Genomic DNA, 26453 nt, shown 5'->3' on the forward strand with positions numbered 1-26453 from the left:
AATGAAGTCTAATTTTCATTTCACATAATAGCCCTTCAGATATTTTTAAACAGAGTACATACTCCTTGTTCAACTTGCCCAATCCTTTCAACAATTCTTTATTTGAATACAGTTTTAAGCCCGGTGTGGTAGTGCACGTCTGTAATCCCAGCACTCAGAAGGCTGAGGTAGGAGGATCACCATGAGTTCAAGGCCAACCCGAACTAGAAAGCAAAATCCTGTCTCAAAAAAAAAAATATGAATGTGGCTTGAAGCTCCCTTCTCTTGCCACTTGCTGGTTGCTCTTCAGTGAACATGCTCTTGCTTAACTCATCAGTCCCCTACATGTGGCTTCCAGATGTGAACTCCTGAACTCCAGATATGGTCTCAGAGTGCAAAGTGGAGTTGAGCTTCCTATCGCTGTCTTTATCCTAAGCATTATACAATCACTTTCTTGCCACCTAACTGTTCTCTTGAGCTTGATTATAGTGCAGTGCTTCTCTCATGCCTTCTCCCACTTCCCCATCATGTTTCTGCTTAGTTATCAATACTACCAATGCCATCAAGTACTTTGTGTTTGAGTCTGTATATCTGCAATCACCAGAATCTCTAGAGAACCAGATGCCATGCCTGTCTTCAAGAAGCCCACATTCTTAGTGGCGAAATTTAGTTTTCTCCCGCCAAAAAATAATTAACAAAGAACTGAGGCTCAAAATAATCAAAGCAACAATCTTCCCTAGACCCCTCCTTAGGACTGCTCTTAATAGTGGTTGGTAGACTTCTGGGTATGATTGGAAACAGATCTCCCAGTTCAAATGCCAGTGAAGAGTTGGCTTCAAGCCCAGACTGTCATGGGCTTTGTCAAACTTTTGTCACTGCATTGACCTAGACAGTTGCAGACTGAAGAGCTTTGACTTCCATCATCTGCAGAGAAATCTGGGGTACCTTAGGGACTGACACCTCACGGGCCATGGAACAGCTTTCCAGCACCTGGCACTTGCCCAGTGCCAATCTAGAGTGCACAGAGAGGAAAGCTTTTTCAGCTATTGGCATAAGTCTGCCTGTGCCAAAGCTTCAGGGAGACAACAGGTTTAATTTGCTTTGACAATTCTTTCCCTCTGGGGAGAAAATTTACCCAGCACCCTGCCCCCACCTCATGCAGGAACTTTGCTTGTTTGCTTTCCTGTTTGCACCACAGGGAGTTTCTGTGTCTTTTGCATGTACATATATGAGTGTATTTATCCCCCAGTAACCCACATTTCCTTGTTTGATTTCCTTAGACTGAGTTAGTGTGTTGTTTTATTTCACAAATGGAAGGCATGTGTGACCCTTCCTTAAAACCAACAGACCACCTCTGCTGGGTCCTGGGCCAGCTTCTTTATATGTACAACGTAACTGTATTTGCTCTTTAGAATACTTCTCTGAGGTGGATGCGGTTGTCAGCTCCATTTTGCAGAAAAGGAGAGTTATATGTAGATGGCTCATCCAAAGACATGTGGTAAGTAAGAGGCAGCCTATCTCCAGAGCCCGTCCTTTGGCTCAGGCCCTGTAGCACAAACTTGGGCCACACATAGATTACAGTTCACTTTCTAGATTTACCATTATCTACTATGTAACTTTGAGAAAGTGACTTCATTTCTCAGCCTGAGACTGCAAACTATTGTAGTGGTAAAGGCACTCATTCCATTATCATAAGAATTAAATTAGAATATAAGCTCATGTGCCTTCACAGTTCCATTTGAGGGAAAGAGCGGTCTGCTTTTAGATGCTTCCCTCAACCTCAAGTTGTAGAATTAAATCTTAGCTATGCTGTCTAGTTTGTTCCCATCTCCTCCTTTGATTGTTAATAACAAACCTAGTCCTTGTATGTCAGGAACAAATGGAGTGTAGATTTCACCAGCTGCTCTCCAGACAATGTGTCAGTCATCCCTTCAGCTGTCCAGGAGTCCACGTTCACCCTGTAGCATTAGCGTCCCTGTTCCTGCAGAGCAGTCAGGAGGTGTCAGAGGTGGGTCACTGTTGGGCCATAGGTGTATTTTGGTTCTTCAACAAAGCACTCCCAAAGAGCTTCTGACGTCCACTTTTACAATTTAAAGAGAGACAACAGAACAGAAGAATGAGATATAGGTAGCAAACACAGGCTTCTCTTAGCTCACATATATCACAAGGATCAAGACGAGAGAGGGTGCTAGATGAGCTGAATAGAAGGATGAGGTTGGAGACGAGGCCTGACCTCGCTTGCACAGAGAGTTCCTTCTGTCTTCAATAGTCCTTCCTCCTCCCATATTCAGCGTGATGTCTTCAACATCATAGTCCCGTGACCACAGAGATCTCTGCTCAGACCAGGGCAAGAGACAGGTAAGAGTGTTTATGGGACAGTGAGCCAAAAGAGAAGAAGGCGCCAAAACAGAAGAATGTTTCTTTGTTCAGTATTCCTGCCCTTTTAAGCAGGGGTCCAGTAGGCAACTGGGCTGTTCTGGTTATCCTCCATGAGAGACTTTCCTTTGTGGTATCTTACAAAATGAGGTTTTGATATATTAAGAAAAGACCCTGAAGAGGGCAAATGCAAGCTCCTCTTAACTTGGGCACATTACAAGAGAACAAGACCTAGAAAAGGTGCTAGATAGCAGAAAACAAGAATGAATCCAGGTATTAACCCTAGATTCAGAGGGACTTCTGTATCAGAAGTGACCATCTTTCTCTCTGACACAGTCCCATGATAAAGGACAATGGGCAGACAACAAGGGTGTGTCCATGGATGCCCCCAGGTCTCTGTGGCTTCCGAGTTTCATGCCTCCTCTGGGTGGGAGTACTGCTGTCTTCTCTTCCTTCTGCACATGCCCCTTTGTATTTCCAGCAATTGTGTGTTCAACATCACAGCACAGCCCACTCCCAACATGTGTCCAGTGAATAAGCTAAAGAAACACTTAAACTCTGCAGTCCAAAATTTATAGAAGAAAAATAAGTTCTTGAAAATCAAATTTCCTACCAAAGCCCATTGCTATAATAGAAAATCAATAGCTGGGGTAGAGGAAGCTCCCACTTCCCACTATACCATATACCAATTATGAAAATCACTTGTTCATAGGCAGCTGAATTTTCATTTCCAACCCAAGCAGATCTAAAGGTACATCTTCTGCTAAATGAAAACAGCTGCTATGTGAACATGATGAGCAAAGGAGGAGGGGTAAAGGGGATAGAACCTCACCAAACACTAATTGAGAACATGCAACATACTTATGCAGTGAAGTTCACACTTCTCCCAAGCCAGGAAATGTCACTTCTGCCCTAGAGTTTAGCATAGAGATATCTGGTCAGTGAAGACTCATTATCAGTGGAATCTCATGTGAACCTCAAGTTGCTGAATTTCCTCTGAGTGTTGGAAGAAAAACTATGTACATAAACATTTCATCAAAAGAAGATACTCTCCACATGTCTCCCTTCCGTTGCTTGTTGCTGTTTTAAAATGATTTCATGTCTCCTAAAACTTCTGCCTTCCCTGACACCAGCAGCCTGGGGCAAGTTCTGTAGCATGCAGGCTTCCATTCTGTCAGAGTGAACAACCAACACTATACTTAGTCACAGAAAATATTCTTTCCTCACTTTGTCACTGTGAAGGCTTTGGGGCAGATGATATACAGGTCTGTATCTTGCAGACTTCATAAATCAGAATCTAGAAAGTATGTGACACTTATCTGCACTTGATCCTGTTAAAAATGCAACTGGTAATTTTAGAGATTTTACTAGGAGACGTATTTTATACCATTGGGTTTGAGAAGGAGTGAACCACAGACAGATCTGGAAGGGATCTGGGAGATCGTGTAGTTGAATTCTTTTGGTACCAGCAATAAAACATTTACTGAGACCCTTCTGTGTATCAGATGCCAAAATAAACACTAAAAAGAATGAGCTCGGTTTCTAGACTCAAGCTCACAGTCAACAAAGTCAACTATATGGCAATTTAATAGGGGTAAGAAAGAGTCCCAGGAGTAACTTAGCTTGTTAAAACTTCCAGGAAGACGTCTCTGAGGAGGTGGCATTTGAGCTGGGTTTGGCAGAGGAATTGGAGTTGTCAGTGAAGGTTGCATGAGGACTTAGGTACAGACAGATCCAGGGTGTGGCCAAGGGTCCACAGCTACCCAGGAGCAGAGCTAAACTGACGCAAACCCTTTGTCTTCTGCCCTGTGCCCCTGCACACTGCACCAGTGGCCTGCAGCTTAAAGAGAAACTATCTTGCTTCCAACTGATTCAAAATGCTTATTCTTTTAAAAGAATATTCAGGATGAAATGTCCAGAATGGTTTTCATAAAAACAGTGTTTAAAAAGCCACTACCGATTGAAACACCCAAGGAATGTACACCCTTCCAGGCAAATCCAGCAGGGGCCTCGCTCTGCCAGGACCTGCACCATTGGCCCTGAAATAAGACTGGTGTCGGACCAGTCCGGTGGTGGCAAACCTACGGTCCACATGCCACAGCAGATGCACGATGCAGCATGAGAGCCAAGTCACCCCAGCGCCGAGCATTGGATAACAGTTATTTTTTCTGAACTAAAACCTCAGTATTCAGGTTTCATTGCAGTGTTGGCACTTTGCGATTAGTAAGCAGATTTGAGTTGTAGTTTGTGCATTCGAGGTCTCTAAAAGTTTTGCCATCACTGGATGAGACTCTCTTGCTCTTCACTGTGTCTGTACTGCCTTAGAACCCTGCATGTGTTGGCAGAGAAACAGAGTGAGTGCTATTCCTCACACACAAAAGGAGCTGCATATCTAGACTCTGTCTGAACTTTTAAAATAGTTTCCAAGTTGGCCCTGAAAGGCACTGGGGAAAGGCCTTTTTACGAAGGGTACCACACTGTAAATGCCACCTCTTCCATCTCCAGCTCCATGGTCAGGCGCCCCCGCCAGGCAGCCCGCCCTCTGCTGGCTCAGACCCTTCAGCCAGTGAGCTGCTCTTTGGTGCTGTACTGTATTTCTTGATGCCCTTTTTACACAGTTGGTCTCCTAATGACCTATGGACTCCTGAACTTCTACAAGGAGAAGAAGCCATCCAGGGAATCATTTCTGCCATCATTTTACAGCCGAGGAAGGGGAGGCTCAGGGAGGGGAAGTTAGTTGTTTTAGGTTCCACAAACACACACTAGATGAATGGACCTCTTACTGCCAGGGAAAGATTTTTCTCTCGCGCAAGCTGCTGCCCAGGTTCTCCCTGTTAGGCAGCACTTTTTTTTTAACCTGAAAGGCTGCTCTTCTGTGTCCTAACACCTCCTTCAGCAGAGGCCTCTCAGTGTTGTTTGAATTTGCATCTCTTGAATGAACAGTGGTGCTGAACACTTTTTGATATATTTACCTGCATTTGTATTTCTTCATCTGAGAAGTGTGTATTCATCTCAGATGCCCAGTTTTGGATTGGGTCTTTAAATTTGGGGGGTCTGATTTTTTTCCATTGTTTTCTTTTTTGAGACAGGGTTTCACTATGCAGTTCAGGCTGGCCTCGAACTCACAGCGATTCTCCTGCCTCATCAATTCTTTATATGTTCTACATATTAGTCCTTTGTCTGTGGAACAACTGACTAAAATTTTTTCCCACTCTGTGGATTGTCTTTTCACTATGTTGATGGTTTCTTATATGCACACTCATGTTTACAGCAGCACAGTTTATAAAGCTAAATCTTGGAGACAGCCCAAATGTCTACCAACCGATGAATGGGTAAAGATGTGTTTTGGTTTTTCTTAATACAATGAAGTACTACTCAGCCATAAAGAAGGATAAACTTGAGACATTTCTCAGCAATTGAATGCACCTTAAGACTATACTCACAAGTGAAATAAACTGGACACACATGTAAATATCGCATTGTCTCTCCAGTGTGAGAAACTGGAAATGTAAATAAGGACCAAAACATATAATAGATAGTGTGAAATAGAAAGGCATTGTTCAAAAGGAAAGGGGAACTGGGTGAGGGAAAGGGGGAAAGGAAGGAACAGAAAAGAAAAAAATGAGAACAGAAGGATAAAATGGGATCAAAGCTTTGTAAATAAAGAGGGAAGAGGGGTTAAAGGGAGGGGAAAGGAATGGGAAAAAAGGAAGAATCAAGATATATCATATACAGGTACAATTCTCTATGATGAATGTGATCATTATGTATATCTAAATTATATCAATAAACGGAATTTTAAAAAAACCCAGAGACCTCAGTGGGCTTCTCGACTGCAAGCTGTGAGCTAAGGCAGTGAGTGGAATCCCTAACTGCCTCCCTCACTGACTGTACCCTGTGCTTTGCAGTCTGAACCCACTGACTCACTCTGTGACCTGGAGGAAGCTCTTGATTCCTTCTCCATTAAGAAGGGCTGGGTGTCTCTCCAATCCCTTCCGGCCTAAAAGTCCTAGAATTCTCTGCCCTTCATCAGCTCCTTTGCAGCCTTCAGGACTGGCCTCACTGCCCACAGCCCTGCCTTGTTCACGCCCTGGCTTTGGCTCTGGAATAAATTCCTGTGAGGCCCTAACAACACAGTGGCATGAACAGAGACTGGGCTTGAAATCCAAGGGTCTGGGTTCAAATCCTGCCTCTATGACTTAATAATCTGTGGCTTTGAACAAGTCACAGCAATACACAAAGACTGGTCAGATTCAGTGAGATGGAACTTCTGTGTGTAGTTGTTTCTTTGTTTTGTTTCATACCCAGCATTATTGAGAAGTGAGCTCTTCCAAAGAAGCAGACTTTCCAGATAGCAGGTTCACTTACTAGAGCTACAAAACATTACCTCATGTTTTATTCTAATCTTTCTGAAACTGATTCTGCATTTCCTTGACATTACCAATGGGATGAGGAGGAGTTAGAACAAGTAGCATTCCTGTAAAAAAGTAGGCATGGTGGAAGGTTCTGGAAATCTAAAGGGAATAGGGGAAAATGTGTATGCCTTTTGAGAGAGCTTGGGTTTTTTATCTTGGCTATTGGAGGGTCACTGAAGGGGTTTTAAGCATGAGGGTAAGGGAGCCGGGGTTGTAGCTCAGTGGCACAGCGCCTGCCTGGCAAGTACCAGTCTGTGAGTTCAATTCCTGGTACAAAAAAAGAAAAAAAAAAGAGTAAACATGAGGATGACAATGATCAGGTTTGTTTGACTCAGGCTGTGGGGTGGTAAATAAACTGGGATAGGAAAAAAGGAGAAAGCTGAAAAGCCAGCCACAGTGACGGTTGGTGGCAACCTGGATGGACAAATGGCGAATCAGAGGTGAGAAAAAGAGATTTGCAAATACCCAGCAGTTTTGCAGGAAAACAAATTGATGGAATATTGGCCCATTATGAGAAAAATACAAAGCACTGAGAAGATGATAAAAATCACCCAGGAACCCACTTCCCAAAGAAAACCGCTCCTCACAGGTTAAACTTTGTCCCAGTGGTGTTTTTGCTGAAAAACCTCTGGTGTGTTTGTAGAGACGAGTCTGATTTATAAAAATTTGACCCAGGCATTCTCCAGAACACAGCTCCTAATGCGGGTTGAGACATACTTGAGAGCAAGTGGGTGCAACACAGTTTCACCTCCATTGGTTTCTTTCCATGACTGGGCTGGAATAGTACTGGTACCCTTTCTCCACAGGATACCCTCAGACCTGAGAGTCTTGTTCATCCGAGGCTGGATTCTGAGCTCTCTGTGTTGTGGACAAGTTTCTCTTTTCAGCTGTCCCTCTCTTTTGTTCCCCAGAATCAGTGGATAACTGCCCCAGCAATTGCTATGGCAACGGCGACTGCATCTCAGGCACCTGCCACTGCTTCCTGGGCTTCCTGGGCCCCGACTGCGGCAGAGGTGAGCATACTCAAGGGTTCGGGGCCCACTTCAGGCAGCCTTGGGCTTCACTTCTCAGAGCAGGTGCAGAGAAGCCCAGGCCATCTCTGTGCCCAGAAGGGTTCCCGAGGGTCATACTTCAGAAGCCCATCGAGGAAGATCTACAGGTAGAATCCGCAAAGGTTGTGGGGAGGGCATCCCTCAAGGCACCAAAGTGAATTTAGTGTTCTTTGCTGGAGCAGGTGAAGTGGCATGGGGTCCTTTTACAAAGCCGCCTTTCCCTTTAAGGGGAGTGATCAACCCTTGCCAAGCATCTTTGAAGTTTCTCTTTATGCAAGTGTAATTTCTTTCTGGCCTGTGGGTAGAAGGCCTAGGGAACCTGACTGCCTTCTAGCAGCACACATAGCATCTTAGCTCAGACACCAGGCAGGGACTTGGGAGGCCAGGATGGCCTCTCACACCTGGCCCTAATGCTGCCTAATGCTTTGGCCTCTATACTAACCACTACTGAGGTAGCTTATAAGGCTGCCTACCTGCTACCCTGTGCTTTCGGCCTTCATTTCTATCCTGGAAGAATGAAGAGGGAAACTGCCAAAGGAGATCACTAGTCCTGAGACTTTGGCACTGTCCTTGGGAAACAAAAATAGGCTCTTCTTTTAGTTTGTTCATCATTTTATTCATTCAGCAGCAGTTTGCTTCATGCCCGCTTAAGGCTTGGTCCTTTACTGGGACTGGGGTTATGACACTGAGCAAACCCAGGCCTGGGAGTCCTCAGCGTGTTCTGGGATGCATGGGCAAGTAGGTAGCCTCACAGCAGCACCACGATGAGTGAAGCACACAGCAGCGCTGGAAAGGGACGCAGATCCGATGAGGACAGCTCTCAGATGAGTGGCGTTGGACCTGAGTGCTGAGGCCAGCGAAGCTGTCTGTGAGAGGAAGACAGAGATGGTTTTGGAGGCCGAGGGAACCATTTCCCGCAAGCACTATGCCATGATGCTGCTCTGGGGATTCTCTTATTTTAGCTAATGTGAAATAGACTCCGTTGGAGGCAGCAGAGCTGGCAGCCGTAGGAAGCACAGTGATTACCTGCTGAGAGCTTTAAAAAGGAAAGAAGCCAGGTGGGGGCCCGGGAAGGTGGTGCAGAGAGAGATGAGTCATTCCTCCTAACAAGAATTACTGTATCATCCCATATGCACTTAAAGTTAAGAGTCATGTCTAAAGCAGCCTTATTGTATCTCAGTAAGACTGGCAAGTACTTGCAGCACGATGCAATATAATTTATGTTTATATAGTGTCCTAGGGCTGATCACAAAACCTTTTCTGCTAAGAAGCGGAGTAGAAAGATAATACGTTAAAGGTCCTAGCTGGACTCAGCTCTTCTGTTCAGGCGGCAGTGGTATGGGCGGGTGGAGCATGAAAGACAAGGAAGCTGAGACTCACTGGCTGAAAGGCAACGGTAAAGGTGCTGCAGATGAGGCTGGCAAGGTGAGGACGGAGCGCTGTTAGACAGAGGGTGCTGGAGGAGAGCCTCTGGGCAGCATGAGGCCTGGCCACTGTCTTTTTCTGTGAGAATCAGACACAGCAGAAGCCTCCTGTCATTCATGGCAGGCACCACCCACATCAGCAGTAGGGAAGGACAGGGGAAGGCGGTGTCCAGTGTTCCCTGCACTGTGCATCTTCACCTGCAATTCCAGATGTGTTTAAACCACAGTGGAATAAAGCAGAAGCAGATGATAAACCTACGTGGGTGTTTCTGGCAAAGCACTGAGGCTGTTGGTTGCACCAGGCAGGCCAAGGGAAGGAAGGGAGAAAGGCCGATGGGGATGCTGGGTGATGATTCATACTGGGTTTCTGGTGCTGTCTCCACAGCCTCTTGCCCCGTGCTCTGCAGTGGGAACGGCCAGTACATGAAGGGCAGGTGCCTGTGCCACAGTGGCTGGAAGGGAGCGGAGTGCGACGTGCCCACCAACCAGTGCATCGACGTGGCCTGCAGCAATCATGGTACCTGTATCATGGGCACCTGTATCTGCAACCCTGGCTACAAGGGCGAGAGCTGTGAAGAAGGTGAGGCCTTCGGCTATAACTGTCCTCCAAGATGGAGGCCAGCACACACTGCTACGAGGGCAGTGAGGAAGCAGGGAGCCCACAGGAGCCTACAACCCAACCCCTACACCAAGAGCCTACCAATAACAGTGCTAAGGAAAAGGACAGGGCTGGGGATGTGGCTCAGTGGTACAGCACTTGCTCAGCATGTGTGAAGCCTTCAGTTCAATCCTCAGTCACACACACACACACACACACACACACACACATGCACGCGCGCGCGCGCACACACACGCACAAGTTCAGAGGAAGAGGACTAAGTTGTCAGGGGGCTGGTCCACAGAGGGCGTGAGGACTGTCACTGCACATTTATCAGACCGAAGTCTTCTGTGCTAGAGGCCTCAGACTATCTAATTTCCAATCCCAATAGGGAAGAATGCATCTTCACATCCGAGTTAGGGAAAGTGAGCCTCAGAATGCAGAATGATTCACCCAAGCCCGACTCGGCTGTTCTGGCTCCAGAGTCCGCATTCTTCACCCTCTTCCCCCTTTAAGGGCATCTGCTCATTTTCTGTCTCCATTTCTGAAATTGGAGGCTGCTACAGACCTCCACACTCCGCCTTCCTTTGTTACACTCTGTGTGTGAGTACACTTGTGCACATGTGTGTGTTCCCGTGTGGCTCTTCAGTGCTCACAGACATGCCTCTCTCCTTCATCAAGTAAACACGTGGCTAAGCAGATCAAGCATAGGAAGTGACATTCTGATTCAAGCATGACATCAGTTCTTTTATGGAAAATCTAACCATGTGAGATACATGAATATTTGTATTTTACTAACGAAGAGACTGAGGCCCAGGGAAGGCCAGTTACAGGTCCAGGGTCATAGAGCAGGGCTAGGATTCACCCCAGGTCATCTCCCTGTCATTCCAGTGCTCTTCTATCTCAGCTGCATGGGTGTCCAGACAAGAGAAGAAGCCTCACCAACAAGCATATGGAGTACCTTTTACGAGTATACTTTCTGGGCCACGCACGGTGACACAGTCTTGTAATCCCAGACGCTCAGAAGGCTGAGGCAGGAGGATCACAAATTTGAAGCCAGGCTGGGTAACTTAATAAGACTGTGTCTCAAAATAAAATTAAATTAGAAAAGGCTAGGGACATAGTTCAGTGTCAGAGTGCTTGCCTAGCATATGGGAGCCTCTGAGTTCAATCCCCAGTACTAAAAAAAAAAAAAGTACATTCTAGAATCAGATATGCATTTGAGTCATGGCTATGCCACTCACTAGCCTCAGTTCCCTCCCCTCTAAATGTGAATACCTTCCTCAGAGGGCCATTGTGAGGATCGAATTAAATGACCCATATAAAACATGTAACTCAGGGCCTGACACATAGTAAATGCTCCATAAATGCGGCTCTTATATTATTAGTATTGTTCTGGGGACAGTTGAAGCACATTTCACCCCACTTACTTCATCCAGGGTCTTTTGAAACGGATAGAGTCTTGGTCCAAAGCTGATGGGTGACGATGTGCATTTGTTATGTCCTATTCTCCTCCCTCTGTGCCCTGGCCTCTCCCTCAGTGGACAGAAGAGGCCCCCAAGGAGAGCTGGTCTTCTAAATCTATTTGGAATTTAACACAGATCCTCCATGTAAGGCATCATTTTCTCCTAAAAGAGAAAGGATGCTAACAGGCTACTTTCTAAGAGTAGGGAATGAGAAGGGATTAGTGTCTGAAAGGCCTGGCCTCCGGAGACGGACCTCTTGCACCTCTCGGCTTTGATGGGGATTGCTCTGGGCTGTACACAGGCGAGGAGCTCCAGCCCTGCAACAAAAGAACTTGGCTTCCTTATCCAGAGTACGGGGAGCTTCATCTGCTTTCCCTTTCATTTCGGTCACTCGAGGTCAAGACCCTGAGAAAGCAGGGGAAACAGGAGATCCCTGTGGAAACAGCGGCGGCCTCTCCGTGTGGGCCCGGGGGTGGGGTGGGGCTGGGGGTCTGTCCCCAGACAAAAGGGCACTGGACACTGCCCCAGAGCTGCAGGGTTATTTACAAAGAGAAAAAATGTTGTTTAGAAGTCTGATTTACATTATCTATTTGAAAAGAAATGTTTTCACTCCTGCTCTCTTTTCTGAGGAGGGCCATCTGGGACTGATTCCTTTTATTATTTTTCTCTCTGGTGAGGCGTCCTTGCATAGGCCTGTGTTTATAACAGGGTTTTCTCCGGGCCTTCCTCCCCCGCCCACTACCCCCTCCTCCTCCCTTGGCTCTGCACCAACTCGTTTCCCTGTGTTTATAAAACATCAGCTAACAAGCTTACTTTTTTCTCTCTCTCTTCCTTCTTCTGAAGTTTATTGCCCCATATTTTTTAAGGCTTGAACTGAGCCAGCAGGCTGCTTGGAGGGGGCTGAGGGTAGGGATGGAGGAGAAAAACCTCGACCCTTTACCAGGAAAAGTGAGACACTGCATGCTTGGTCTGAGGGGTGTCTCTTAGCTCGTGTGGTCACTGAAGTGTGGAACATTTTGGGGAAAGGGCTGTGTTTGCAGCCTGGTCATGCAGGCCTCGTCGTTCCATTAACGGACTCAGCTTTGGCCAGGAATTTTGCCTCACATGGCAAGCTCGGCAGAGGAAAAATATGTAATTGTCTGCACACCTTCTAAAAGGAAACTGAGTAAGACTGTTCTCTAACCAGGTTAGTCAACCTCCCTGACCACTTCCACCCTCTCCTGGATCATGCAGGTCCCATCCTACACCTGCCCATTGTTCCCAAGTTCCACGTGGCTCCCCAGAAATAGCTTGAGTTCCTTATGCCATTTCTGAGTTCCTACTACCCCAGAGGCCCACTGTGGCATAGATAACAGCCCCAGTTCAGGATTAGCAGAGTGCAGGGACAGAGTCACCCAGTGGAAACCTCAGCCAGTCCAGCCAAGGGTTCCTGAGGGTGCGGTGTCCTGCTCCACATTCGCCTTAGCCGCAGCAGGGAAGGTGAATTGTTTGCAGGTCAGCTCAGCTCACACCAGATCCTCCTGATCTTTGTTCTGTGATTCGACCATCTGCTGAAAGCATGGGAATCACAAACAAGACCATGACACCGAGAGCCTTTTGCTAATCTTGGCACCCTGCAGCCTGCCTGTTTGGGTGCAGATTTATAGGTTTGACCTCAGGGGTGCCCTGGACTTCTCAGAGACTACTACAACTCCAAGTTGGAATCCAGGCACTCACTGAACAGGAAATACCTTTATAGACCCCAGGGTAGGAATTGCTGAGTTGTTTCCTGTCAGATTAGAAAGCCCTCTGGATCCAGGGAATTATCATAGTAGCCTAATGGGCTGGAATAATCCTTCTGAGGGTCTGAGTTCTGAGGTAGGTCATGCGAATTTATCACTATTGTTATTTTTATTATTTTAATTACCAGGAACTCCAACAGATCATGCTTTAACCATTACTTAATGGAAACCAGAGACCGCAAAAGAAGAGTCTGCCTTCCTTTGGCTTTATTAATTCTCCACATTGCCTTGTTTCTTTCCATGCTTTGTTTTGAGTCCTGTTTTTAAGCCACTGCATGTGATTATGTGGGCATATACTCATGCATGTATTTTTGAACCAGTAAGATAATAGGAGATAACAGCAAGAGACCTAGAACAAGAAAGAGTAATTCAATTGTAAAATTTCTCTGCTGTACCATTGTGCTATAGCAAGTCACTTAACCTCACTGGGCTTCACTTTCTTCCCCTGGAAAATGAGAGTAGTAATAGCAGTTATCTCATATATAGTGTTGTTAGTATTAAATGAGATATTGAATATAAAATGTTTAATGGCAAAATGTAACACAGGGAGTGACTAAATTAATGCCAACTATTGTGATTATCACTGTTTTTATCAAATACTTGCTTCTAACCAGATGCCTGATCTTATTTACCATTTAGGGTAAGTTGAACTGCTTTCAAAACCTAAAGAGCCAGAAAACTCTCTTAATAAATTGGCCCTCAAATAAACATCCCCAAAATGTTGCCATTTATAAAGTCTCTGCCTATTTGTGTCAGTGACTGTTATATATCCAGGCCAGGTTTCTCAGACTTTTGTGCAAAAGTCAAATATACTCAATTGTAAAATATAACTAATAAATAAAAATGATGCCTGAGTTATAAAGGACTTCTGCCCATGGTTTACCAAATCGTGGTGCTGTGCAGATGGAGAAGTAACCTCTCTGCAACTCTAATCAGTTTATCGAGTCCTTTCAAATCCTCAATGGCATTTATTCTCATAGCAACCTGAGAGATGGGGATTTTTACATACCTGTTTTATAGTTGGGAAGCTAAGAGCAGACATGTAATTTGACCATGGACCTAGACCGAGTACATTATGTTTCCTAACCCTAGAATCTAAGTCTTCAGGACCAAGATGCTAAGTTCTTTCCTCTGCAGCATCGGGCTTTTTCATGAGCTCCTATAAGGTGGACCTCACTGAGTGTCATCAGCACTGTTTTTCCAACAGCTACATGCTGGGCCCCACAAGGACACCATGTCCACTCTCGAGTACGAAATGGATGGAATCCCCTTTCTTCCTAGAACAAAAGACAGACCTAAAAACTTTTTAGTAGAGGAGAGCAAGAGCAGGAATCAGCCTCCTTTGCCAATTCTGTCTTCTCTCTGCTATCGTTCACATTTTTCATATGAACTGCAAGTTAGTTAACAGAAGTTAATTCTCAGTAGTGTTTTACATATATGATTCAGTGCTTTGTGGAAGGTTAGCTGTCTTTGTTGATTTTATGGGTCCCAGAACTAAGGCTTTGATTTGAGAAATTCAGCCCTGATAGAAATATCATTAGCTTCAGAATCAGACAGATTTATGCTCAAATTCCTCTCTAGAGGTGGAGAACTGGAACCTTCATACACTATTGGTAGAAATGTAAAATAGTAGAGCTGCTTTGGAAAGCACTGTATTATTTCCTCAAAGAGTTAAAAATAGAATTACCATATGGTCCAGTAATTCTTCAGGGCATATAGTCATATAAATTGAAACCAGGATCTTGAAAGATATTTGCACACCCATGTTCATGGTAGCAGTATTCTTAGTAGCCAAAAGAGGGAAGCAACCTATGTGACCATGTGACAACTTATATGACCAAATGTGGTATATACAGGCAATAGAACACTATTCAGTCTTTAAAGGTAAGGAAATTCCAGCACACACCATCACAATGGTGAACCTCGAGAATATTATGTCAACTGAAATAAGTCAGTCACGGAAAAGCAAATACTGCATGATTTTACTTATATGAAATACTTGCAGTAATCAGGTTCTTAAAGACCATTTCCCTTGGCCCTGCAGGGGCTGCTTGACTGACAGCCATGACCTCTTAGCTCCCTCACATGAGAAGAAGCCATGCAAAGTAGGATATGTAAGGTTGAACGTCACTGAAATGTTTGCCCACACAAAAGTGATATTAAGTTCATATCAATCACAAGAATTTGGAGATGATGAAATCCAGTGGAATTTAACTGCAAGGTTAGTCTCCTGCTCATATAAATAAAACTACATTATGAAGTAAGAAGCAAGAAAAATTTATCCTGTGAAGATTTATTGAGTACCTCTTACATACTGGACACTGGTCCAGGTGGTGGGGGACAGAAACAAGCACACCAAGTCTTGTCATCCGTCTATTACTGTCCTGTATTATGTACATGGTAGGCACTAGGTGCTCTGCTGATGCTGGATACACATTTGTACTTTGTCCACCTCAAAAGCCAAGAGGTAGGGATTTATTTCCACATTTTACATGTGAGGAAACAGAGCCTCAGAGAGGCAAACAGCCAGTCCTTGGTAGAGTTGGTGGTATGGGCCTGCCACTGGCTAAAGCACTGCTCATTACCATACCACGGGGCCTCTCCACTGATAGTCAGCATCCTTCTCATAGAATGTTGGCTTACAGAAGCCTTGTGTTGCTGGCCAGATGCTCACCTGCTTTCTCTTTTCTCCTTGTCACAGTGGACTGCATGGACCCCACGTGTTCGGGCCGGGGTGTTTGCGTGAGAGGCGAGTGTCACTGCTCCGTAGGATGGGGAGGCACCAACTGCGAGTCGCCCAGGGCCACATGCTTGGACCAGTGTTCAGGCCATGGAACCTTTCTCCCAGACACCGGGCTTTGCAGCTGTGACCCAAGCTGGACTGGACACGACTGTTCTATTGGTAAATGAGGGAAGAAGAGGGTATTCACAGGGTAGGTGGGGAACGGAGGCTTCCACTGTAATGTGTTACCCATTAGGTCATAGTCAGTGGCACAACCCCACTCTCAGTGGCCTATCAATGGGTAACTCATGTCTCCAAATATTTTCTTCTTCCCTGGATGCTGGTCTTCTATGCCTGTCTTCTTAGATAGGCAGGGAACTCAAAAGTTATATTTTCACTTTATTCCTTGCCTAGTGGTGGTCTTGAATTCACAGCAGTGCCCCTGATCAACAGTCATAGTGGCACCTATAAGTATATATGTGTTTTACTGAACTCTGTCACAGTCGAATGGCTATCCCTGGGGGCAAAACAGCAAGCAGAGTCCCTGGCTCAGAACTGCAAGGGTAAGGGGTGAAAGTAGATTCTTATCCCAGGTACTGCACTCTTTGATTTCATCCATTTTTAGATTGAAGTCTAAGCTCAGTTTGGTTCTCTGTGATCTGGCCCCACTTGCCTCTCTGGCCAGTTGCTCTTCTAGATTGTAGGATCCATGGAGGTAACAAGCATGTCTACACATGGCTCCGGCCCCAGGACTCAGCATAGGCCTGGCCTACCACAGCTGCTTGGAAAATATTGATGAATGAATGAACACATGATTGAATGTGTTCTTGATCATGCTGATTCCCCACAGGATTTGTATGTATAAAGTTCAAAGGATGCTACTGTTGACATCCTTCCACTGGTAGTCACGTTATGACTCATAAGCCCTCTTGAGGGTAAAAAAAACATATATGAATCACTTGCCACCGTACTGGTACATAGTAGTTTATGTTCACATTTAATATCTCATTAATCTGCACAAATCCCTATGAGAAAGGAATTCTTGTCATTCCCGTTTCACCAGTTTATACAACAATTCAATTAATGAATGCTTATTGAGTACCTACAAGGTATATTAGTCAATCAGAAAGCAGAAGGTTCCTGCCTTGGTACAGCTTGCTTTCTGGGAAAGGAAGAATGGAGATCACAAAAACAAATTCGATAAAGAAACTCAGGCTCAGAGAATTTCAAAGAACCCATAGCTAAAAAACGATGGAATCTCTAACTCTACTTTTTTACTCTAAATCATTGTCCTCACCGTCCCATGTTGTTACAGCAAAGTGAAGCTCAAATTAGCTCATAACATAGTATATTAACAGTTCTGGTTGTAATCAGGAAAGATGTTGGAGAGCTCTGGCAAAGAAATGAAATCCATGCAGCATTCCTGTGGTTCGAGTGCCTTGTATTACCTTTCCCCTTTGAATGGAGGATTGACGTTCACTGCGCAGTCTAAATTGGACTTTTATCCTTGTTTGCAAAGCTCGTGTAAAGACATGATTGTGAGCGCAGATGTGCAGAGTCTCAGGAATAATTCTTTTATATAGCTCTGTTTATAGCAATATAATAAATGGTCCTCTTAAAGTTACGCTGGCTTGCATTGTTCATTATGTGGCCACAAAGCTAATTTATGATAGGTCTGTAACTGTGCCTTGCACTGTTAATCCCTGATGAAATTCCACAGTCTTGGAGGAGGCCAGTATAACTTTGTGTGAGATTTCTAAGTATTCTCTAGGATTTCCTATAAAAAAGAGATGGCAGAATCTTTGGAAGGGACTTTGAATAAGTTTCTTGATCTCATCTTGTTCTGTCCTGCATCACCACTCCCATAACTGATATAAAAAAATGTGTATGAACACATGTGGGGAGACAAGAGAAGCTTGTGCAGGAAATAAGCCTCAAGTCAGACAGACTCCAGTTCAGAACCTGCCCTGCTACTCACTAGTTATAATTTTAGGCAACTTAGTTTGCCCATCTGTGCCAGAGAGGGGGCTGGGAGAGGGAGAGAGGAGAAAGATGACAGAGAGGTGACAGACAGAGAAGCAGAGACAGATAACAATAGCACCTGCCTTTAGGGTTATTTTGAGAATTATTCAGGACTGCAGAAGAGAGCTTACGTGCTTTTTGGCCCATGGTATGAGCTCAGTAAATGTTATCTATTGTTATGATATTGATTAAAATAGCAGTTGGTGAAAGTGTTTGATACTAACAAAGACTTGCGAGAGTAAGGGGCAAGATGAGGTGCCCTTTCAGAAATATGGATCATGGTCTTTAAATGTCTAGCCTGTAACTGATTAAATGGTGCCATGATTGCCGTAAAATAGGGAATTTAAGACAGCTTCAAACTCCCCCTTCACAACAGTGATGGAAAATTGTGTTTTTTGAGGTGCCATAGCAAGAAATATGTTCATAGACAAACACACATCCCATAGCCACGGCTATGTGAGGTAAGGAAGACAGGTGTGGTATCGTAGCGTTCTGGCGATGAGGCCTGAGGGGCTGTGACTTGCCTGAGTCATGCTGGTGAGTGAGGAAGTGGGTTCAGACCCCAGCCCAGTGCTCTAGGCCTATCCTGCTTCGCATCACGCTGTGCTGCCTCCCCACAGGCCCCTGAGTGTCCTTCCCTGTCACTTCCCCTCTGTGGGCCGCCAGTTAGAGAATGAAAGTGTTTCAGTGTTCTGTCATCCTGTCTGCGCAGGCGTTACCTGCCTGGGTTCAACCCTAGTTCTGCCACTTGCTGTCTGTGTGACAGTGGCAGAAACTTAACTTTCCTTGACATCAGTTTCCTTATCTGAAGAATGGAGGTGAGAGTGCCTACCTCAGCAGTTTTGCAACTGTGAAATTATATCAGTTTTGTAGAGTGTCTGTCATAGAACAGTGACAGACAGAACAGTGTCTGTTGCAGAATAAATGTTTGATATGTTTCTGCCACCTCCCCACTGAGAGCACTTTCTCCGAGTAGAAGCTGTTTTGGAATGATTGAGTTTTTCCCATGAAGCCAAGCATAACCTCATTGTGTGGACTGTCTGTGTGTTCTGGGAGTTGGAGGACAGGCTCCAGGGCCTGTTTCAGAAGGCTTGCCCTTCATCACTTGAATATCTTCACCTCTCCACCCCTCAGTGTCCCCTTAGGTGCAGCACCTTACTGTTGTAAGGATTAGGTGAGAAAAAATGGGTAAAGTGGTTATCCTAGCTTCTGGTACAGCTCAGACCCTGGACAAGAAGGAGCTCCATCCACTTTATGCATGCTCTTTGCTTCTTGGCACACAAGTCTGGCACAGGCACTGCTCAGGGCCTTCTTCAGGGGCTGCAGCCAGCAGACACATCCTAAGTAGTCATTGCACTGTCAGTCTTGACAGTGGGCTGGCAGGTTGGCAGGGATGGGCTGGCCGACTGCCGCCTCCTAGGAAGGAGGACTGTCTCTTCCCTGAGATGCAGGTCTTGATGTTCGGCACCAAGAACAGGACTTAATGAAGGCAGCTTAAATCAACATGCCCCGCACTCAGCAGCCAGCCCTGTAATGAGATGTGAACTGACAAGTTCCTCCGCCCTCCAGTGAGGTGCGGAGAAACAGTGAAATCAGATTTTATACAAGCGTTTACTTGGGTCCTTGGTTCCCAGCAGCTTGGCTTCAAGTCTTATCTGAGAAACTCCTGAAATTCAGCCCCCACCAAGTCCTCTTTCCTGACAAGCCACCCAAGATAAGGGAACACATTCCCTGGCCCATAAGAGCACCCTCAACAAACTCCAGTCCTCAGCTCAGGGCCTAGTGGGGTGTCACTTCCTAAATCAATTGAGATGGTGATGACGATAATGATAGTGGTGGTGGTGATGATGTTGGTGGTTGCAGCCTTGACGATGAATAAAGGGAGGCAGCAATTGCTGCAACCGTTGTTATAAAAAGAGGAAAGGATTGGAGAGGGGATGGCTTGTCCAAACTAAAAAGCTTGTCAGCAGTGGACTTTGAATTAACTCCAAGCTGTCTCTTTCCAAGTCCTCAGCTGGAGGCCCCAATATGCCCCTCTAGGGTGTGTGCCCAATAACCTACACTCTACCACCAGGGCCTGTCTCCTAAATGGTCCGCCACTCCCAACAGTGCCACAGGTTAGGGACCAAGGCTTACACACATGATTTCTGGGGAACTTTCAAGATCTAACCTGTAGCCCTAAGCACTGTGATAAATAAGGGGTGCATTGCACTTGTGTCTCTCACACTGCACTGTGAGCTCCGTGTGGTCAGACTCCAAAGTATTCCTAGTACAGGGTCAAACATGCGTTAGGACAGGTTCTCCGTGATTACTGCACAAATGGCCTGCCAGTGAAGGGTCCGAGTAAGGACAAATATCCCACTGGGGGCACAGCAGGGAGGGCTGCAGCTGAAGCCTCTGCCCAGAAGACCCAGAGTACCACCAGACAGCTGCATTCTCTCAGGACTCCCTTCTTCCTGCCTGCTCACCACTGCCTTCCCTACCACCTCCCGTGTAGTCTGCAGAACCAAAAGCAAATCTCTGAGCTCCTTCTCTGTCACTTTCCAGATCTCGTTCATGCCAATTTCATACACAGTACCAAGCAGCCAGACCCTTCTTGGACAAGCACTGGCATCATTTCACCTCTTTCAAGCCATCTTCCCCAGGGAACACCCCTGCGAGGTGGGATGCCTCATCTGCCTCAAAGCGGGCATGCTCAGCAGCTGAGCAGCATGACTCCCCCGACCCCACTCCAACTGCTTAGTCGGCTCAGAGCTGGAATTTAACATCTCTGAGAAGGTCCTTGGAAATGAGAATACCTTTCTTTCAGAACCTGGTGACTTCTAAAGAAGGGTTCAGCCTCTGTGACATTTTCCAGGATACCGTCTCAAAGGCGAGCCCTTAAACTCCTCATTTACCCCTCCATTGGTTCCTTTTGGGGGCTTTTGTCCCACTCTCTCCCCATAGCCTCTGTTCGCAGCCTCATAAACCCATTCCTCATTCCCACTGCTCTGAGCTCTCTTCAGGTTTGTCTTCCATAAATTGACTTTTATTTGAGAGGAGCCTCTTGCTATGTTTTATTCCTTGGGGTTGCTGGCTCACAGAATCAGTACATGGCAGAGATCCTGCCTGTAAAATGCTCATGCTGGTGGTTTATGATTCTTATCATTTGATTGCACTTGGGGTTCATGGAATAATAGGTGGAGATGTTTTAGAGATTCAGTGGTATGGGTTTGGGGGTAGCATGTGCAGTCAGTAAGAATCACATGGGATTTGGAGTAGGACCAAGCTAGATTGTCAAGATTCAGCTTATCCAGAGAGTACACCTAATGATTCCTGCCTTACAGGGCTGATTTCCAAGTTAGTTTTAGTATGTATGCATAAAATGCCTAGCATGGTGGCAGGCATTCAGTAAGCACTTAACAAATGAAGTATGAGTGTATATTTTTAGAATGCATGATTAGATCTAGATTAGCCACACAGTCCTTAGACTAACAAATTTAAGTTGGAGAACAGTTTATGTAGTGAAAATTTACAGCCAGAGGCCTGGATCTGATTCGATGTTAAACAATTTGCTTTCTCTCTCTCAGGGGCTTGGGGTCCATGTAGTTTCTGAGTTTCTCTACCATTTCCTTCTCCCAGCTCCCAGTACTGGACCTTGGCTCTTTGGCCAAAATTCATTAATGTGCTGGCACAGTTAGCTCCAAACAATGGGGTCAGTGGTTCATAGCACAAGGGCCACACTGCATTAGTGTCAGCTTCCTCTCAGGACAGTAATTTTCCTGCACTCTATTCTAGGAAGGACCCCAAACCTTACAGAGGGAGCACCCCAGAGCAGCTCCAGACCTGCTGTCCACCCTGAGAGCAACACACATTTTATTCCATTCACTCACTGAGCCTTTCTAGCCTTTCCTGTATGTCGGGCACTGTTCCGGGCACTGAGGATCAGACACCCCCTGCAGTCTGCTCAGACAGCCAAGCATGCAGCCTGATTAATGTGTGCACAGGAGGGCAACGGCAGCACCAGGACAGAAGCAGTGAATCTGGCCAGGAAAGGCTGGGAAAGGAGTGTGGGCAGGTCTTCACTGAGGAGACTTGTGAGCTGTTCGATGAGAGTGAGCTCAAAGGAGGTTCCCAGGTACTAAGGAGGAGTGGAAGTGCAGGCAAAGGGAACGGCAGATGCAAGAAGCAGAGCTGTGCTGGTGGGTGAGCTTTTGGTGAAGTCCTACCTCAGTCTGACTAGCAGTAAGTACCCCAAGGGGCTGACAGGAAGTAAAGCCCAAACACGGCAGGGTCCAAGTCACGGTGCCCACTGAACACCTTACCAGAAACCTTGAGTTGAAAAGTTTCTCCGTGGACAGTGACTGTTTCCCTTTTCAAGTCTACATCAGGGTTCTTTCTTGGGTCCTCCCAGCTCATCCTGGCTTCTGTCCTACCTTCATGTACAGAGACATTGCAAAATTCAAACTCAGATCCTCTGAGCTTTAGTGATCACTCTCCTCCTCTACCAAAAAGAAAGGAAAATCAAAAGCGTAACTAATGATTGGATAGGGAGCTGCAAAGCTATGTTATTAAGTCACAATTGACAGCAAAATGAACCAGATTCTTTAAAAAAAAAAAACAAAAAAAAAAAAACAAAAACAAACCTGAAAGTAGCAACAAGGTTAAAAAAATTAAGGCCCCAAACATAGCAGTTGCATTAGTGCTAAATTTTGAAAATGGTAATTCAATTTTATTTACGAGGCAAAATATAATTACATTTAAATTTGAGGGAACAGAATTTAATTCTTATTAATGACAGAAAGACTGAGTGAGATGCTTTAATGCCAGAGAAATTGTCTTATGCTCATGGATGGGAGAGAAAATTAGATTCAGCGCTGAGCATTCTCCCCTGTTACAGGTCTCATTTGTGTAGCCAGAATTGTTCCCTCTCCGAGAGGCATTACCTTCTCAGCCCAGAAAGCGCAGCAGCGACATCCAATTAAAGATCAAAAGGAAGCGTACAGCTGGGCTGTTGCTGTAGAGGTATGTTACAGGACAGGAAACTCAAGGTTAGAATTTCACCTGAGGAATAATATCCATTGAGACCTGACATTTCCTGTGCCCCCTCCCAATAGCAGTGACAGCCTAGGAATCGAGGTTCAGAATAATAAATATTGGAGAGATTGACACCAGCACAAGAAGCGAAGAAGGAGGGTGTTGGGGGGAGGCAAGGAAGAGCGCCCAGGAGTCTGTGAAGCATCATAGTGGTTGAGACACAATGAGATGGTCAGTTTTTAACATTTAATCAAAGGCTAGAAAATTGGGCCCGGACAGGCATGCTGCTAAGTGTTGCCAGAGTTAAAGGTTGATAAAGCAGGACCTGGCAGCTTTGTAATTTAGTAGAATTTCCCCCGACAGCCTGCAAGGCTTTCTAGCAGAATTAGAGCTCTTCAGTATGCAAATACAAGCCCTCCTGAAATTGGGCTTCAAAATCAGGTTTCTATTTGCATGCCCAAGCTGATACCTTGTACAAAATCTCTAGTTGTCTTCCTGAATCAAACTGCCGTGATGATAACTTGTAATTTTACAAAATAACTCTTCTTTGAAGGGAAATTTACATTGTACACAGTTCCTTCATGTATGTGCCTCATGATTTAATCAAACAAGGAATACATAAGCCTCTGACATTGCATATGGTATTGTTTCTGGGAAACCAAGGTCCAGAGAATTTCATGGCTTGCCCGAAGACAAGGTTTAAAATCCAGGTCTCTCCAAGTTCAGAGCTCATATTTGTCCCCTGCACAAGTATGACATTGGCCATTAACAAGATTTGTGCTGAAACTGGTGATGAATCAGGTGTCAAGTTTATAAAGTACCATCTTGTGTACTAACACCGCCAGGAGCCATGTCGGTTGTGTTATGACCATGGTATCCCTGGCAGTACTCTAAGAGTTTAAGAAGAGCAATTAATTTCAGCTAGAGTGATCCTGGTGGCCTCTTAGAAGATGTGGGGTTGGAGGTGAGTGATGGAGATTGGCTATGAGCAGACAGAGATAGAAGGAGCAGGCATGCATCCACAGAAGCCCATTAGAGAAGCCACAGATTTGCAACATGTAGGGACATGGGACAGATCCAGCAGTTTTTAGTAGTACAGAGTAGCTTATCTTAGGATATTTGTGGCAGTAGAGAGGGACAGAGTCAGAAGAGGAAAGGGAGGCCAGTAGGCCTCAACATGTGAATGGCCTTGAAAGAGTTTAGAGGTTATCTGTTATTGGGAACCCACAGGAAGTTTTAACAGAGATCTGACATGGTTGGTTTGGTTTTAGAAAGTTTACTGTAGTATGTGCTTGCAGTTTCAGGTGCCAGGAGGGCCCGGCCATACAGGTGGAAGGGTCCAGGAAAGAGTTAGATAGATGCATTTGTGGCTGGGTGGGAGAATGGGCTTTTTACCAGTGGATATCAGGGGCAGAGGTCTTTGGGGAGAGTATTAACATCATCCGTCTCTTCAGTTCACCCCTGTTGGTGAGGTTCTGGTTGGTTTCCAACCCTGGCCAAGAATTTGCATGCCGGTCATGTTCTTTGGCTTCTTTGCTCAGCCCTTTCCTGGTTTGTTATCCTGCACAGCAGACCCTATTTGGAAGCCTCCTTCAAGCTAGGTTTGAAGTCCTCTAATCAGGAAATCAGAGGCCCTCCAATTAAGTTGGATAGCAGTGGCTCACTGTTTCCTGCCATAGGTGCTTTATAAGAACTTGAAACTACAGTCCTGCGGGAATAGGATGGTGCCCTGCTCTGCACCAACATACTGGAATTCACTTTTCTGCTTGGTTTGAAAGCTCTCTAAGCTCCTTGAATGAGGTGAAAGGCCATGTGCTTTCCAAGGGTCATTAGCTCCTGCCATCTCAGTCTGTGGAACAGAGCCATGACTTGGAGTAGCTCTGGCTCTTGGATGATAGGGAGGGAAGTTGAAAAGCACAGGAGAGTGGCTTTGGGTTTGGCCTCAGTGTCTAGAGGAGAATAATTACTGTAAAGAAGTCAAACATTCCTTTTCTGTGCCTTTTTCCCCTTCTGGCTTCATCCTGAAACCTGTGCTGAGACTAAAAATCCATGTGCCCAACTTGGGAGGGTGGCAGGCACCATACTCAGAGGTGCTACTTTGTTCAAAATACAGAAAGCTCTCATGCATGGGAGGGGAAATTCACCATAATCAGTCCTCTGTGTGCTGGGCGTTGTGGTTGGCTTCATGCTCATTTACATGCATGGGTAGAATTGAATTCCTTGAAGATAGAAGTAATTTCATAGCATCGTTATATCCCCAGCCTCTAGGGAGATCTGGTACATAGTAAGTATACAGTATATTTTTTAATCCCTTTTTAAATTCTGGTAGGAGGATATCGTTATCGCCATCTCATAAATGACACAGATAAGGCTTACAGGTGGGCAGTATTTCTTTGGCAGAGGTAGGAAGTAGCACAGCAGCCTCTTGAACCCAGCTAGCCTGACATCATCTCTGCTCTGCACAATTATCAAACCTTCCGTAGTTTCATGGTGCAGTCTAGACACACCACTGGCAAAACGTGGGTGCAGTCAGAAGAGGGGTTTCCTGTGTAAGACTCACTGGGAAGTGCAGAGGTTAGTCTGTGATGACAGGCTCCTCAAGGCCTGAGGAAGAATGATTCACACAGAAGTACAGTGGGAAGGCAGGAGAAGATGAAATTCCTCCAGCTGGGGACTGGAGGGACTTCAAGGAGGAGCATCACTGGAGCCAGAATGAAAGCACGTTTGTGTTTGAACATGTGAAGATGGAGCAAAGGAGACCCTAGACCAGTGATGGTGAATCTTTTAGAGCTTTCAATGATGTGAGCAGCCTGCTGCGGCATGCATGCCATAGGTTCACCACCACTGCCCTGGACCATGGAACCAGCATGTGCAGAAGCACTGAAGAGGGGCCGAAGAGTGCATCAGTGTCTGTCTAATTGTGACTACCTAGCTGGCCCCTACCATACCTGTTTTTTACCAAGGAAGCTCGCAAGTTCTAGCCCAGGTACTCACACACACATCGTTGAGTGACATGGAACAAGGAAGTTCCTCTGTCTGAGCCCTTGATTTCCTGTGTATGAAATGTCTAGAGAACCTCTGAGGTGGTTTCTGATGCTGTAAGCACCAAACCTGTTCCACTGAGTTCTCATCATGCTGTCCCTGGGTCCTACATCCACCTGAAAGGGATCTCCTGGCCAGAACCAGCCACTTCCCATCCAGTCAGCTGTCTCCTAGTTTCCCCCACCCAGTTTCCACTGTTTCCATAGCCTTGGCCCTCTTTCTTCATCACTCACACTCTTTGTCTCTGTGCCTTTCTTCCACACCCACCTTGCAAAGCCCAGCATCTCTCCAACCATTCACCATCTCTGATCTCACAGCCAGGCTTCTGAGCTTAACTAAACCAAATTACATCATGCTCGTGGTCTTTAGCTTCTCCTGAGCCCTTCCAATTGCAGTTGGCCATTTAGTGTCTCCTTCTGTCCACCGGCACCCTGCTCAGAGGAGATTCCTGCCTCCTACCTGCTGAGAACACCGAGTCTGTTGGTTAAGTCCTTCTCCCATTATCCTGATTGGTTCCCTACACAGCCTTTACATGACAGGTCTCTCTGCCTGTATCCCTC

At 45.7% G+C, this 26453-nt stretch overlaps 1 protein-coding gene across 8 annotated transcripts in view; it reads left to right on the forward strand.

The window, feature by feature from the left end:
- The window catches only part of Tenm4 (teneurin transmembrane protein 4), a 715396-nt gene that overhangs the window by 567178 nt on the left and 121765 nt on the right, over window positions 1-26453 (forward strand). For all 8 annotated transcript variants that reach the window (XM_013511959.1, XM_013511956.1, XM_013511957.1 and 5 more), the window contains 3 exons: window positions 7682-7783; window positions 9632-9826; window positions 15793-15993. In XM_013511959.1, coding sequence (XP_013367413.1) covers window positions 7682-7783; window positions 9632-9826; window positions 15793-15993 — 498 coding nt within the window. The remainder of the gene's footprint in view (window positions 1-7681; window positions 7784-9631; window positions 9827-15792; window positions 15994-26453) is intronic.

The sequence above is a fragment of the Chinchilla lanigera genome, unplaced genomic scaffold, assembly GCF_000276665.1.
Source record: "Chinchilla lanigera isolate Chin_1 unplaced genomic scaffold, ChiLan1.0 scaffold00013, whole genome shotgun sequence".
NCBI lineage: Eukaryota > Metazoa > Chordata > Mammalia > Rodentia > Chinchillidae > Chinchilla > Chinchilla lanigera.